The sequence below is a fragment of the Scyliorhinus canicula genome, chromosome 16 (genome assembly GCF_902713615.1).
Source record: "Scyliorhinus canicula chromosome 16, sScyCan1.1, whole genome shotgun sequence".
In the NCBI taxonomy this organism is placed as follows: Eukaryota; Metazoa; Chordata; class Chondrichthyes; order Carcharhiniformes; family Scyliorhinidae; genus Scyliorhinus; species Scyliorhinus canicula.
Window position 1 is genome coordinate 28,536,588 of NC_052161.1, and position 17,241 is coordinate 28,553,828.

Below are 17,241 nucleotides of genomic sequence, written 5' to 3' on the forward strand. Positions count from 1 at the left end.
CATCTCACGACAATTGGGAAAGAGTTCTCAATAACCCTGTTGCAAAAAAAAAGCTTTGCATTTACAGTTGGGGTTCTCCTTTTCAGATTTGTTCCTGTTAAATGTCTAATTAAGGATATATTGTTGGCGCGGTTATGTTATGAGAGAACGGCATAAGCAACATATTGTTTAAACCATAACTGGAAGTTAATGATACAGCCAGTAAATATGTGGCACTTTCAAATGAATGGCAATTTGGGACATTTTTGGGACAGAAACAGCAACATCTTCCACCAGAGACATTTAGAATTAGAACCACACAAGCTGCTAAATGTGGTTCCTCCAGTTTCTCTTCTTAGCAGACTCCCTCTGCTGGTACATGTGTGTATGGTAGCCTCAAGCGGACAAAATGCACAATGCTATTCTCAGTACAATACACCTTTGGCCCCCTCTCTCCCCGTGGATGTGTTTCCTAAATATACCAACAAGGAGAGACTGGTTTGTCCCAAAATTATCAAGCAAGAGTGGCCCCCTTTTAAGCTTACCTATCAAGCAAATAATGTTATAATGAATGTCAAGTACATTCTCCAGTCATTGTGCTACCCACTATGGAAGGCATTAAACGTATTGGCAGACACTGTAAGCTCCTTCATCAGAGCCATCCTCTCTCCAGGGATGCAGCCTGACTTTCTTAGTGTTTCCAGAATTTTCTACTTTTACAGAACTTCTGTTTTGCAGCAACTTGAGTATTTTGTTGGGTTTGTTTTACTGCATTTTAAAGTGTTCCGTTGACAGTGGTTAACAGACTGAGGTCGCGATTGCATCCTTCAGTTGTTTTGCTGGTTTACAGTTTGATGAAAGCCTCTCAACCAGTGGATGTTCAACGTTTGTGCATGTGTGTTTGAACGGCCATCCCTTCAGTGCTGGTTAGATTCCAGTTCCTGTGAGAGGCAAGAATGAACTGTGGAGCACATTATATGAGTGCTGTTTTAATAGTGAAGCAGTTATCTTTTATTTTTATAGTGAAGTGAGCATTCTAGACAACATGGTAGGTAAACTGGAAAAATATGCTACTCATCTCGAAGAAGTCGTTCAAGAAAGAACAAACCAACTCATGGTGGAGAAGGGGAAGACAGATAAGCTCCTGTCCAATTTGCTGCCAAGGTATTGTCTCTTGGAGTTTTGACATTGAGCAGCTCTGTGAAGAAGTGTTCTCCTTACAAAATACTATTCTTATCTGCAGTACTTTAAAACACTATTCTAATAGTAAATAGAACAATGATCGCCGAGTCCCAGGTTCGATCCCGGCTCTGGGCCACTGTCCATGTGGAGTTTGCACATTCTCCCCGTGTTTGCGTGGGTTTTGCCCCCACAACCCAAAGATGTGCAGGGTGGGTGGATTGGCCACGCTAAATTGCCCTTTAATTGGAAAAATGAATTGGGTACTCTAAATTTATATTTAAAAAATAGAACAATGATGATTATACAAGAAGATTCTGCACAATCACAAATTCTGGGTCTTTCTGGATCACACAGCACATTCACTTTTACAGACATATTTAACAACTTCAGACTGAATCATGACATGATGAGCCAGGTTTTGGTGCAGTAGGGTGTCTGTAGATGCTTGCAATTAGTTAGACCTACCTTACCCCATTTAAGGTTTTAAGTTTTTAATGCGTGGCAAGTTGCTGATAGTGCAAGCTGATAACACCACAGCAAGAGAAACAGAGCATCTAGAACCTGAGACAAAACCACAAGCATAAAAACTTGTTATTATAGCACCTTTTAATATAGTCAAACATCCCAAGATGTTTCACTGGAGCATCACCAAACAAAACTTAACACTGAGCCGCATATGGACAGGTGGCAAAGCTTGTTAGGTCAAAGAGGAGGAGGTGTTGTGGCGGAGTGGGTAGTGTTTCTGCCTCTGAGCCAGAAGGTCCAGGTTCAATTCCCACCCGAGGATTTGGTGGCCAAGAAAGGTGTGTTCAGAACACAGTCAACAGGTTGAGTGTGTGCTGTGACTAATGGCAAGGACTCCACACGGAGCCAGATAAACAGGATACAAGGTTTATTCTAATACTCCACAATATAAGAATTCTACTCCATTCCTCTCAGTGTTCTGTCTCAGACTGCTCCCAGATGTGTGGGAGGAAACCAGAGCAAAAACGGGGAGAACGTGCAGACAGTGCAGACAGTGACCGAAGCCAGGAATCGAACCTCGAATATGGAACCCTGGCGTTGCGAAGCATCAATGCTAACTACTGTGCAACCATGCCACCCATTCAGTGGGGATTCTGCCAATTTAGAGGAAGCTCCCCCTAATCACCTAAGGAGTTCATATTCCAAGCTGGAGGAGGAGAATCTCCCACAAGTCCCGAAAGACATGCTGTTAGGTCATTTGGACATTCTGAATTCTCCCTTTGTGTACCGAACAGGCGCCGGAATGTGGCGACTGGGACTTTTCACAGTAACTTCATTGCAGTGTTAATGCAAGCCTACTTAAGACAATAAAGATTATTATTATTACAATGTAGGTTCTGTCCCTTTAGGGGGTTATGACGGTGTGCCAACCTGCAAATCCTTCCGAAGCCAGCAATGGCTGGTGGTAAGAGGGAGAGAGAGTCCTGGTCAGCCGTGTTTGGTGTGGAGTGGCAGCCTTCAAACTAGAGGCCTCTGGTGACAGATAGGGACCAGTTCTGGGAGGTCTGCGTTCTTGCACCCACTAGGTGCAGGAAGAGAATTGCAAGTGGAATTGGTCAAACAGGTAGCATCTAAGGAGCATTTTAAAGTAGGACAGAAAGGTTGAGTTGCAGAGAAGTTCAGAGAGGGAATTTCAGAATTTAGGGTCCAAGCAACTGAAGCAATGACCAACAACAATGGGGGGGGGGGGGGGGGGGATTCACATCAAGGACGGGTGAGAGACATGAATTGCAGGAGCACCAATATCTTACAGGGAAACAAGATCATAAGAATGGGAGCAGCAGTAGATTTGGCCCATCCACCCTGCTCCACCATTCAATAAGATCTTGATTCAATACCCCAGCCTCCACTGATCTCTGTAGAAGAGAATTCCAAAGATTAACGACCCTCTCATAGTAATAGTAATAGAGGTCTGCAGCACAGAAAAGGCTTTTCAGCCATCATGACTGCGCTGGTCAAAAACAACTACCTACCTATCCTAATCCCATTTTCCAGCATTTGGCCCATAGCCTTCTGTGCACATCTAAATACTAAATGTTATGATGGTCTCGACCCCACCATCCCTTCAGGCAGTGAATTCCAGACTCCCACCACCATCTTAGTGAAAAAGGTTTCCCTCACCGCCTCTCTAAACCTGCTTCCCCCTTACCTTAAATCAATGCCTCCTGATCATTAATCCCTTCACCGAGGGGAAAGGTTTATTCCTCTCCCCTCTGACTATGTCCGTCATAATTTTATACATCTTAATCATGTCCCCCCTGTCTCCTCTGCTCCAAGGAAGAAGAAAAAACAGTCTATACAATCTCTTTTCATAGCTAAAACTCTCCAGCCCAGGCAACATCCTGGTAGATCTCCACACCCTTTCCAATGCTATCACATCCCTCCTACAATGTGGATTCCAGAACTGCACACAATACTCTAACTGTAGCCTAACCAGTGTTTTCTACAGTTCAATACAATTGAGTTTCATTGGACTCAAAACGTTAGCTCTTGTCTCTCGCTACAGATGCTGCCAGACCTGCTGAGATTTTCCAGCATTTTCTCTTTCGTCCCTGCTCTTAAACTCTGTGCCTCAGCTAATAAAGGCAAGAACAGCATGTGCCTTGTTAACCACTGTACCTAGCTGCTCTGTTATCTTAAGGGACCAGGACCCTGGGAAGCACCGAGGACCATAGAGGCCTTGGTATATGCACACCAAAGCCCCTATGATACTTGATGCTTCCCAGGGTCCTGCTGTTTATCATGTATTCTCTTGCCTTGTTTGTCCTGCCCAAGTTATTACCTCATACTTACCTGGATTGAAATCCCATAGCCACTGATCAGCCTATCTGGCCAGCCTGTCTGTACCCTCTTGTAATTTGAGGCTATCCGCCTCACTATTTACCACCCCACCAATTTTCATATCATCCGCAAACCTACTGATCAACCCTCCTACATTCATATCAAAATCATTTATTTAAACCACAAACAGCATGGGCCCCAACACGGATCTCTGTGGGACCCCATTGTACAGAGGCTTCCAGTCAGAAAACATCCTCGATCATCACCCTCTGCTTCCTGATTTCTATACCCACACCATCCCTCTCACGAGTGATACCAACACAAAGATTAAAGAACTCATTTAGCTTGAAATTAGCCCTGAAATTAAGTTTAATTACTACTTACCCCTTACAACTTCCTGTTTTTCATCCAACTCCAAAAGCACTCCCGTTCAGCCAAGCAGCACTCTCCATGCAAAGAAGAAATACCTCCTCATCACTGTATTAGCTCAAAGACCCGTGATACTGGGCCCTCGAGTTCTAGATCCCCCCCCCAGAGGAGAAATATCTTCTCAACATCTACATTTCCACCTCCCTCAGATACTTATAAGCAAAAGTGTATTTCATTATCCAATTTTACTGTGGAATGATGCGATAATTAGAATAATGACAAAGAAAAAAATGTAGGTTAGAGTGAGTGAATTCTGTAGTGATATGCATCACTGTATATACACACGGGGTTAAGGTAAACACACTACAACTAAGTAACCACTAGAGGGAGCACCAGAGATGTATATATACATAGACAAACAGGAAGTCATCTGACTCTTCACAGGAACGGCAGCTGGTGAGCAGGACGCAGACAGGCAGATGTAACATAGTATAAACGCTGGAGAGAGAACAAACTCATAGAAATAGAGCAACTACTTCAACTGTAAGACTACGAGCTTTATTCAGACACAAGGAATAATAATTGGTACCAGGTGAATTCAGAGCGCTTACTAGAAAAGTTACACAAGATGCAGACAAAGCAAGATCGAAAACAGAAGAAAACTCAGGCGTGGGAGACTTCGCTGAGTCGATTAAACTCGTTGGAACTCCACTGCAGCTGGAAACAACCAGTAATCTAAGTCACAGATGGAAAACCTTTAAACAAATGTTCGAACTGTACATCGTAGCTAATGAGTTGAGTGCGGCCTCAGAAGAAATGAAAATAGCACTTCTACTAGCTAGGACATGAACTAGAGAAATCTATAACTGCTTTATTTACTTGAAAGGTGAAGACAACAACAAATTAGAAGTAATACTTTAAAAATTTGAAGATTAATGTAACACCAGTAACAATGCTGCTTTAAGACAGTCAATGCTCAGACACAAATTGCTCAGGGAATGAGCGCTGCGAAACTCAACAGAACAGAAAGGTTTAATGCTGGAAATCACAATTGACAAGTGCAGATCGCAAGAAAAAAATAACAAAGTTTTTTACAAGACAAAATGCCAAAAAAGTTCTTTCCATGGGTCTGAAGAAGTTAAAATAGCATCTGAGCACATTTTAAACAACCCGGGGAACAAAAGACGCAAATTTTGGTCTGCACATGCGCAGGAAACCACAGCCACGCATGCGCAATTGAAAACAGATGTTTTGGCGCATATCCGTGCATGCTCAGTTGCACAAAAAGAGCGCACAGCAAAGGAAAATCAATTTGCGCACGCGCATTCTATTCCTACGCTTTACATCGCGAGCGTTATGATGTCAGAGCCCCCGGACCACGCCCACTTGCAAGGGAAGTGCCCGAAAATTGAAAAAAAGAGTTTTAAAGCTACAAAACACTTTTTTTTTTACCTCAAAAGATGGAACAATGCCTGAACTTCTACCAGCATTTGAAAATATCCTCTGCAGAACCCTGGGACAAGCAGTTTGCATCACCCAAAGTGAAGAGCACAATGACAAATCCGAAACCAAAGAAGATGATTTGTTCATTGAACATGAAGACCACAATGACAAATCCGAAACAAAAGAAGTTGATTTGTTTATTGAAGAATAATGCTCAGACATGGCTCGGTTATTCGAATATGATGAACATAAAAGCATCAGCACCCCGGTTGAAAAGTTCAACATGACTCTACTCATGGTGGATGAATCCAATACCATGATGCAACGGCAGATCTTCGATACATTAGATGACAGCAACTTTTCAAATACCTAAGGAGAAAATGATGCCACACAGAGAACGATGAAAGACTCCATAGAGAGAGCGATGCAAGCCTCCACAGACAGCTCGTTGACAAAGTGGAAGCAACTCAAGATGCCATAGCGAAGTCCATGCATGAACACGACCATGAAGTTCTATCCACCTTATTTGAGCAACTAGCAGCAGACTATAAAAGTCTACCAAGCTCACGTGAACAACAAAAAGACTATGAAAGTCTACCCAGCTTATTTGAGCCACCAGAAGAAGACTATGAAAGTCTACCCAGCTCATTCGACCAACAAGAAGACACTTAATGTTTACCCACTGTATGTGAGACAAGTAACGAAGAAATCACAATTCCCATACAAGATGTGCAAGATCACAGCAAAACTGACAGATCTCAGCTTGTCTGTACAAAAGAACTTGACAATCAAAGCATAACCACTTGTGAGTCCAGTGAGACCACGTCAATTAAAACCTCATCTACTCTTAACTACCCAGAAGAAAATGAAATCTTGAAGATTTTGACTCCAGAAGAGGAGCACCAAGAAACCAAAGATGATTCAAATGAACCTGAAATGACTCCAAAAGTGGAGCACCAGGAAATCAATGATGATTCAAGTGAACCAGAAATGACTCCAGTAGAAGAGCACTAAGAAATCAAAGAGGAATCACATCAACCACAAAGGAGTGATGTCACCAAGATCAATGCAACATCAGATCATTCTCACAATCCTCAAGAAGAAATGCTCAATGAAACATCAAATACCACAAAAGACACTGACACAAATAACTTTGAGATTGACTCGAATTATCCAAATGGAACAGTCATTGAGCTCAACAAGAATAACAACAAAAACTACAAGCATAACAACAAAGTCTACAAGAACAACGAGAAACATAACAAATACAACAAAAGCAACAACAAACATGACAACAAGAACAACAACGAAAACAACAAAAACAGAAACAACAAGCACAACAAAAACAACGACAAGTACGATAACAAAAACAACAAAGACAGAAACGACAAAAACAACAACAATGAAACAACAACTTGTACGACATGGTACAACTCTGCACATGAAGGACAATGTAACAGCACAGCTCAAAACAATGGCAAGAGTACAAGCATACCATGGCATGACAACAAATCTCACAAATTCACATTTGCTCCACTGCAAACAAGCAAACCAGCTTTCAAGGAAGATGACATACAGAATCAATACTGCAAACACAGAAAAAAGTCCAGGTCAGACAACAAAGATGACATACAGAATCAATACCACAAGCGCAGGAAAAAGTCCAGGTCAGACAACAAAGATGACATACAGAATCAATACCTCAAGCACAGGACAATGTCCAGGTCAGACAACAAAGATGACACACAGAATCACAACCACAAGCATAGAAAGAAAAGTCCAAATCCGACAACAAAGTGATTTGACCATTCGAACACCTCATGATGACTTCTTGGTTACTTAAACACAAGAATGCTGACGACGTTCACAAAGAAATGACAACATCAACATCGCCACTTCAACAACAGAAGAAGAAAGCAACTCAACCGAACAAATACATAAAGTTTGGACTCATAATTTTTTAAATTAAGACTGGACTCATAAATATTAATTGGCACTGTATAATCATCAATTTCATCACAACTTGTATATATCATCATTTATCTACATGCTTTGTACAATTTTCTTTAACGAAGTACAGAAAATATGTAAAAATAAAAAAGGGGATGTAGTGATATGCATCACTGTATATACACAAGGGGTTAAGGTAAACACACTACAACTCAGTAACTATTAGAGGGAGCACTAGAGATGTATATATACATAGACAAACAGGAAGTCATCTGACTCTTCACAGGAATGGCAGCTGGTGAGCAGGACACAGACAGACAGCTCAGATGTAACATAGTATACGCACTGGAGAGAGAACGATCTCAAAGAAATCAAGCATCTACTTCAACTGTAAGACTATGAGCTTTATTCAGACACAAGGAATAATACAAATTCAACCTCTGATCAGGTGCAGAGAGGGAAAGAACATACAAACGTATGAGTTAGGAGCAGGCGTAGGCCACTCTGAGCCTGCTCCGCCATTCAATTAGATCATGTTTGATCTGATTGTCAGGTCCCGCTTACCTGCAATAACCTTTCACCCCCTTGCTTATCAAGAATCTTTCTACCTCTGCTTTGAAAATGTTCAAAGATTCTGCACCCACTGTCTTTTGACGCCAATCAAGTCTGCACCGACCCTCTGAAAGAGCACTCTACCTAGGCCCACTACCCCACCTTATACCCATAATCCCACCTAACATTTAGACATGAAGGAGCAATTTAGCCTGGCCAATCCACCTAACCTGCACATATTTTGACTGTGAGAGGAAACCGGAGCACCCGAAGGAAACCCACGCGCACACGAGGAGAATGTGCAAACTCCGCATGTGCAGTCACCAAAGCTCGGAATTGAAACCAGGTCCCTGACACTGTGAGGCAACAGTGCTAATCACTCTGCCATATGAGAAGACTTAACTCTCTTTGATGAATTTAGTTCATAGATACTACGCAAATGCAGCATTTCCATGCAATTCAATATATTTCAATAGCTAAGTAGGCAGCGGAATGCTCTGTTGTTGAAGTTAACGACAGCAAGGCATGTCTGCAAACTACAGTTGGGCCAGTCAACCTGGGAAAGGTTTTAGAGGCAGCCAGGCGCTGCTCAGTGCTGAGGTGGGCTTAGTGCTGTTGGATTTCATCCCAATTGGAGGAAAATAAGAACTTCTGGCTCTCCCTCCCCACACCCCTCACCACCCCACACAGTCTCCATGCCACCGCATGCCAACTCACCCAGCCTCATGGCACTTCACGCCAAGATATGCCCCCATCCACAGCCCATTATGTCCTGCTTGTCAAGATATGTCCGGCCACTCACCCCCATGGACCTTCATGTCATCCATGCCAAAAGACGCCACTTCCATACCCATTCACCCAGTATATGCTGTATAGAACCAATAAACCATATAATGACTATAATGGGCAGCACGGTAGCATGGTGGTTAGCATAAATGCTTCACAGCTCCAGGGTCCCAGGTTCGATTCCCGGCTGGGTCACTGTCTGTGCGGAGTCGGCACGTCTTCCCCGTGTGTGCGTGGGTTTCCTCCGGATGCTCCGGTTTCCTCCCACAGTCCAAAGATGTGCGGGTTAGGTGGATTGGCCATGCTAAATTGCCCGTAGTGTCCTAAAAAGTAAGGTGGGGGGGGGGGTTGTTGGGTTACGGGTATAGGGTGTAGGTTTGAGTGGGGTGATCATTTTGCTCGGCACAACATCGAGGGCCGAAGGGCCTGTTCTGTGCTGTACTGTTCTATGTTCTAAAGTATTCATTGGTTCCATACAGTGTATAGTGAATGGGTACAGAAACACCACAGCATGGCATAGCATGCATGAGAGGCCATGGGGGCAGGTAACGGCTTGGCATGGACGGGCATGAGGAGGATCTTTTTAAACTTTTCTCTCAAAAGGTTCCCTCATCCAGACTATATTTCACGACACATCTTAAGGTGCCGTAAACTATTGTTCTTTGAAAAGCTGATCCAGCTCCATGAAAAATATGGAGCACTTGAACATGCCTAGCTTCGCAATGGAGCCAATCAGGTTGGGAGTACAGAGTGAGGGCTTGTGACCCAAACCAGCTCGCACCCTTCAAAGGCATGGCTGAAAATCGGAAACCTCAGGAATGAGGTTGGGAATCCTGGAATCAGATCCTGGCTGCCAGTTACACCCCGCCATCGACTCTCGCGTGATATTCGCACATCTGTTAACAAGATGGGTTGTTACACATTGTAGGCAAATTTAAAGCCCTTTTACGTGTAACAAAGCTATATGGGCTTTTAACTTAAATGTTCAGCCAATTACATTTTATACATTCTGTATGATTAGGCCCAAGTAGTCTCATGATTTACAGGTCAAACCTGAATTTTAACCCAAATCCTATTTAAGTGGACTATTCATCACATGTTTATACATGGTCACCAAGACACCAGGAATCCAGGCAGACATACTACCCGAGCCTCTGAAGATTATTCTTTCGCCATTTCGAGTCGCTGAACTTTCATCAGGGACCTTCTTTTGATTACGGATTAGCTGCCTCCTGACTGATAGTTGTCATTCTCATTATCAACAGGTTCATTGCAGAACAGCTCATGCAAGGAAATCCTGTGGAGCCGGAATTCTTTGAATGTGTTACTATCTTCTTCTCCGATATTGTTGGCTTCACAAACCTGTGCTCCTGCAGCACCCCACTGCAAGTCGTGGATATGCTCAATGATCTCTACAGTCTGTTTGATGACATTATAATGTCTTACGATGTATACAAGGTAGGACAATGCTTACACAATGCTTGATGTATTAAGTGGTGAGTAAAATCCAGCTACTTTTATCCTATTTTCCTGGCAGACAAACCGAGGAACAATTACACGATTCTCCCACTTTTGACAGATGAAGGCAAGATTAAATAATCAAAGCAAAAGCAAAGAATATTCTTCTTCTGAACATTTTTATTGGACCCATTCCTGATATTAATATAGACTAGGATTTTCCTCCAATGCCGTGGTGGGACCCGCTGTGGAGGATGTCTCTTGCCAGCGAAAAGTCCATTGACTTTTGAGGGGAGCGGAAGGTCCCAATGTCAGACAGCTCTGAAAAATCCCTGCCATAATGTCACTCCACTGAAGCGTCCTGTAGACAGGACACATTGATATTTCCCAGTCAGATTTTACTCAGATTTGCCCCATTCAAAGTAAACATCACCTGAAATATCAATGCCAGTCTGATGCGCTGAAAGACCCTGGAGGTTACTTACAAAGTGTATTTCCAGTCTTTTAAGTTGACTGTGCCCACAATTTCACCATTTGCTGCAGGTATTAGATGGAAATGCTCTCATTCTGGTCCCCCTCAGTCCCAACCCCCTTTTGATCGACTCAATCTCTTCAATCACACCTCACATGCATAAAATGGAATGTCGCTGTTTTTAACCAGTTCAATTAGTACAGAATTTTTCAATATAAAAAGATCCCGAATGTGCAGAAAGATTCCATCCAATCAGAAAAAAAGGCATCGCCCTCAATCCGGTTTAATTACTTGTTTGTTTTATTCATTCATGGGATGTGGGCATCACTGGCTAGGCCAGCATTTATTGCGCATCCCTAACTACCCTTGAGAAGGTGATGGTGACCTGCCTTCCTGAACCATTGCAACCCATATGGTACAGATTCAGGGAAGGAAGGAGTTCCAAAATATTAACCTAGAAACAGTGAAGAAGCAGCACAGTGGTTAGCACCTCTGCCTCACAGCACCAGGAACCCGAGTTCAATTCCAGTCTTGGGTGACTGTGCGGAGTTTGCACTTTCTCCCCGTATCTGCGTAGGTTTCCTCCAGGTGCTCTGGTTTCTTCCCACAGTCCAAAGATCTGCAGGTTAGGTGGATTGTCATCTAAATTGCTCCTTAGTGTCCAGGGATGTGCAGGTTAGGCTACGGAGATAGGGTGGGGTGGGAGGGAGAGTGGACATGGCTACGATGCTCTTTTGGAGGGTTGGTACAGATTTAATGGGCCATAAGGCCTTCTTCTGCACTATAGAAATTCTATGGATTCTATGATTTCCAAGTCAAGGTGATATGCGGCTTGGAGGTGAATTGCCACGTGGGGCTGTTTCCATTCATCTGCTGCCCTTGTCCATCTAGATGGTAGCAGTTATAGGTTTTGATGGTTGTCTAAATAAACTTTGTGAATTCCTGCAGTGTATCTTATAGATGGTGCACACTGCCTGGGAATCTTTCTGCTGCTGAGTCACGGACTTCTTGGAAGAGCCTCACAGAGGGAAGGGAATCCTGAGGCATTGGGGTGTGTGGGTGGGCAGTCACAGTCTGACGGTTCCACTGATATCTAGAGGGCGGGGAGGGGGGAAGCGTGGCTTCTGGAGGTGGGATGTTGCCAAGGACAAGGCTAATGTCAGTGACCATTGCCCCATTCAGCTGAGACGATTCAGCTGTAACTCAAGTGATGCCTGGAGTCTATGCACTCACACAATTGTGCCTATTCAAGCTTCACGTATGTGTGTGGATGCCACTGATTGCTGCACAGCATTTAACACTTGGTGCTCTTACTTCAAAAATCTTTGGCTGTGTACTGAGGCGTGCATTGACAAATGCCCCCCTAGATCAGGTTCAGCACCGATTAGTTTTGACAGCAAGAAAAAAACATTTATTAAACATGAAAACATTGGATTAAGCTGCAATACACCTTTACAGCTCTCATCCTCCACCCCCCCTCCCCTCCCCCAGTTTAACAATTACGCAAATGGTTTAAGATTAGCACAGATTACAAAGTACACCTTGATCTACAATCGTCTCATTAGTACAAAGTCCCTTTTCAGCACACAAGATGACACTGGGCAATTACACGCTCCACTCTGTACCCCAAGTGAATGTTTGTGGCTGTCTCCTCAGAATCCCCCAGATGATTGTCACGGGATAGTTTCTGAACTCCACTCCCAAAAACACACTTTAAGTCTTCTCCCATAAATATGCTTTCCCATAGCAGTTTGTATTCCAGAATCCAGACAGGTTTTCCAAATTACTCTTGCTCTGCTCCACTTTTAACAGCATTTCCAGTCCAAGATTTCATACCAACCCCTTTTCAGATTTCTTTGTTTTGATTGCTGTGTAAACTGCTCCCAATTGCTTTCACTCTCAATTCCCAGACTGAATTGCAATGGAATCAAACATTTGTCTTACCTTTGAAAGTTACTTCAATTTTCTCCTCAACTCAGAGCATTTTGTTTACTCTTCCTTGAATTCTTCTGAACAATACCTTGGTCTCTATTCACTTAACTACAGACCTCCTGGACATTTCTCTTCATTTCACTAGTTCTTTTACTAGCTGGACTTTAGATTTCTGGCATTAGTTTTAGAGTCATAGTGCCATGGAGGTCTGCCATGATGCGGCGTTGGACTGGGGTGAGCCCAGTAAGAAGTCTTACAACACCAGGTTGAAATCCAACATGTTTATTTAAAATACTCGCTTTCGGAGCTCCGCTCCTTCCTCAGGTGAATGAAGAGGTATGTTCCAGAAACATATATATAGACAAATTCAAAGATGCCAGACAATGCTTAGAATGTGAGCATTAGCAGGTAATTAAGTCTTTACAGATCCAGAGATAGGGGCAACCCCAGGTTAAAGAGGTGTGAATTGTCTCAAGCCAGGACAGTTAGTAGGATTTCGCAAGCCCAGGCCAGATGGTGGGGGATGAATATAATGCGACATGAATCCCAGGTCCCGGTTGAGGCCGCACTCATATGTGCGGAACTTGGCTATAAGTTTCTGCTCGGCGATTCTGCGTTGTCGCGTGACTGCCTTGGAGAACGCTTACCTGGAGATCAGAGGCTGAATGGAATTGAAAAAAACTAACAGTGCCCAACTATTTTCTCCCTTGCCTCACCCAACAACTTAGGATACATTTCACCTGGCCCTGGATATTTGTCTACTATTAAGCTTGACAGATCACTCAAAACCTCATCTCTGCCAATGTTAATTTCTTTAATTTTATCTGAGTCTTTCTCCCTGATTTTTATACCACATCGTCCATTCCACTTGTGAACACCGGCACAAGGTAGAACCCTACCTACATCCTCTAGGTCTGCACACAAATTACTACTGTGGTCCTTAATGGACCCTACTCTTTCCCTAATTATCTTTTTACCTGTAATATACTTGTAAAGCAACTTAGGATTTTTCTTAACCATTACTCCATTGTTTGGCTTTTCTTCTGGTAAAGCAGAGAGATGTTCCCTCTCTCGCCTTCTAAAACCAACTACTTCTAACAGAGCTGTGAGAGATGCCTTTGTTTCTTAAGAAGAGGAAGGAATTGCAGGGCCAACTCTGCACTCAGATGGTGAATCACACAGAGCTGCCACCTCATTAGACCAAGTGGAATTCTTCAGGGAGAGGATGTCAGCCTTGATTCAATGGCAATGTCCAGGCAAGACAGATGTGTTTGAGACGTGCTCATTGCTGCTAGATTCATGAGGGGATCCAGTGAGGACATCCTATTATCTTCACATGCTTTCTGTGAACATTGTTCTCCTGTCTGACGAATGGCAGCGATCACTCTTTGTGATAAGGCTTTTGTCAGGGGGCTGTTGCAGTTAGCCATAGTCCCTACATTTCAGGAGGATGATGATGACTTGCAGTGGGGACAGTGCATAGATCCTCACAGAGCTTCTGTGAAAGTCTGACTCCTGTCTGGCTGATAGCAGCTCGCTTGCTCGCAATGACTAGGGTCAGATCATGCCAATATGGCGGGGAAAATTTTACCTCTCATGATCTTGCAGCACTCTTCTTGAGCTGATGTTCCCAGAGGCAGAGGCAGATGTGATGGGGGGCAGCCACAGCTCAAAGGGCACTCATTGACAATGACTGGAATGAGTGATGTTAGCCCTGTTCATTGTGGGAGACATTATCATTCCTTAAGATCAACAGGCATGCATAGGAAACAAAATGTAGTTTTAATATTGTATTGGTAAATATTAGAAACAAGCTTTGGTTTTAAGTGGGTTCAATGTAATGTTTCTGTGTAAGGAAGGGTAAACATTATAGTTAGATTCCTGCTGGACAAAGGTGTTTATATGTGTGGGGGTTTTGGTTTTAATTCAACTGTGTTCTGAGAGGTCATGGTGTAAATAATAAATAAAAGCTAGCAGAAATATGGGGTTGTTGCTCAGAACTGGGGACCTTTTGAAGGTAGAAAGGTTTTGAGTTTAATTTTAGCTGAATGCAGTAGCAACTGGTTTAGGTTAGAAAGGTAACATCTCTTTCACCTTTGCTAGAAAAAAAAACACACCATGGAGCAATGGCTAAGAAAGAAAATGCAGAGAGCTATAGTCTAGCTAGTGAAGCAAACTAGAGAAATGAAGAGAAGTTTCCAAGACGTCTGAGATTAAATGTAGGAGAACAGAGAACTGTGGCCTTTAAATTTGTTGCTATGATGATCACAGCGCTGAGGTGATGGTGAGGTCGGCGCATCAGAGGCCATGCTGCTAGCGATATAGCGTGGAATATGTAGATAAAAATCTTTGGCACTCATGTACTACACGACGGGAAAAGCCACCATTGCTGTCATGGGCTCAACGCCCGCCTTTGCTGATTTCCAGGAAGATCTTGTCCATTGGGATGGCAATGCTAAATAGGGGCACAGTTACTTTTCTCTAGTGCTTATGCAACTGATTGCATAATTTACATATTGTTTGTATTGGCAACAAACAGTAGTTGAATCAACTAACACAACTGGAGTGACAGCAAATATTCACAAATTTAAACAGCGTGCAGTACTGTGATTAGTGTTGTGATGGCATCATCGCATTGTCAATCAACCCTGATGTCTCGTTCCTCTTAAAAAAATAAGTGCAATTTAAAAGGGAGACAGAAATATTCTGAATGTCTGTTCCCTTCCATAGTCCAGATGTTTACACATTCCTTTCTAATGTGAATATTATCGCATTCTATTTCTATCTTGACTGAAGGTTGAAACGATAGGCGATGCTTACATGGTAGCAAGTGGACTTCCAATTCGCAACGGAATGCAGCACGCTGGGGAAATTGCCACAATGTCTTTGCATTTTCTCAGCGCCATTGTGAGGTTTAAGATAAGACACGTAGATAATGTGCAACTGAAACTTCGCATTGGCCTAAACACAGGTAACATGACATCAGTTTGACTCAAATGTTTCGATCACAAATTGTTTTATTTTAGATATGTACAATACCTGTATCGAATGTCCAAAGATGTGCAGGTTATGTGGATTGGCAATGCTAAATTATCCCTTAGTGTCCAGGGATGTGCAGGTTATATTATGGGGCTATCTGTGATATGGCTGGATGGGCAGGGGAGTGGGCCTATGTGCAATGCTCTTTTGCATGGTCGGTGCAGATGCAATGGGCCGAATGACCTCTTACTGCACTGGAGGGATTCTATGGATTGAATGGAATATATTATCCTGTTTAAATAGCCTTTGTGTTATCCTTGAAGTCTTGCATGATTTGAGTCAAAAATTGAAACTGTGATAATGTGGCCGGAAGTTTACATGGAAATATTGGCCTCGTACCCTGGCTGAAAGGTCAGAAGGGAGCCTGACATGAGTTGATTTTGTGGCGGTCAAGCTGTTAAGTGGCTCAGGGCAAGACTTCCATCCCTACCTGGGAGGACATTCTCCGCAGAGAGCTGCCGGCTAATCAGACAGCCAGCAGTGCCACCAGGAGCAGTGGCCAACAAATAGTGTTTTTGGGACTGGATAACAAGGGTGATGCCAGGGAGCAACATTCGATCATCCGAATCCACATGGATTCGACATATGGCATGTTGGCCTTCCTAAATAGAGGTAATGAATACAAATGGGAAGAGGTTCTGCTGAACCTTTATAAAGCTCTGGTTATGCCACAACTGGAGTATTTATTGTCTCCCGGTCTGGTCACCACAGTTTTGGACGGATGTGAAGGTCTTTTAAGAAGCTACAGTGGAGATTTCCGGAATGGTTCCAGGGGTGAGGGAATTTAGCTACAAGGTTAAAGTGAACAAGCTGAGGTTATTTTCCACGGAGCGAAATAGATTGCAGCGAGATGATAGAGCTGTACAAGATGATGACAGGTTTAGATTATTTTGACAAAAAAAAGCTGTTACCATTGGCTGATGATGCAAGAACAAGGGAACCAGATTAAGGTTTTGGGCAAGGGACACGGGGTATGTGGGGAAGAACGTTTTACGCAGTGAGTGGAACTGGCTAAATACGAGGGTAATGGAAGCGGAGATAATCAATGATTTCAAAAGCAAATCAGATAGGCACTTGACGAGAATAAAATAGCAGGGCTATAGGATTGTGCTGGAAAATGGGATTGACTGGGTTGTTCAAGCAGGCATGGGCTTGATGGGCCAACTGACCTCCTCCTGTGCTGTAGTGTCCCGATGACTATAAAAGTAACATTTTAAACTCAGCTGGGCCTTTTCTAGCCACTCTGCTCGACGGAGGTCTTTGCAATTCACGAG

The 17,241-nt window shown here is 43.2% G+C and overlaps 1 protein-coding gene across 1 annotated transcript in view; it reads left to right on the forward strand.

Annotated features, from left to right (window-relative positions):
- The window catches only part of gucy2g (guanylate cyclase 2g), a 116,640-nt gene that overhangs the window by 87,314 nt on the left and 12,085 nt on the right, over positions 1-17,241 (forward strand). The window contains exons 18-20 of the mRNA XM_038773202.1: positions 1,003-1,143; positions 10,332-10,524; positions 15,725-15,899. Of these exons, the coding sequence (XP_038629130.1) occupies positions 1,003-1,143; positions 10,332-10,524; positions 15,725-15,899 (509 nt within the window). The remainder of the gene's footprint in view (positions 1-1,002; positions 1,144-10,331; positions 10,525-15,724; positions 15,900-17,241) is intronic.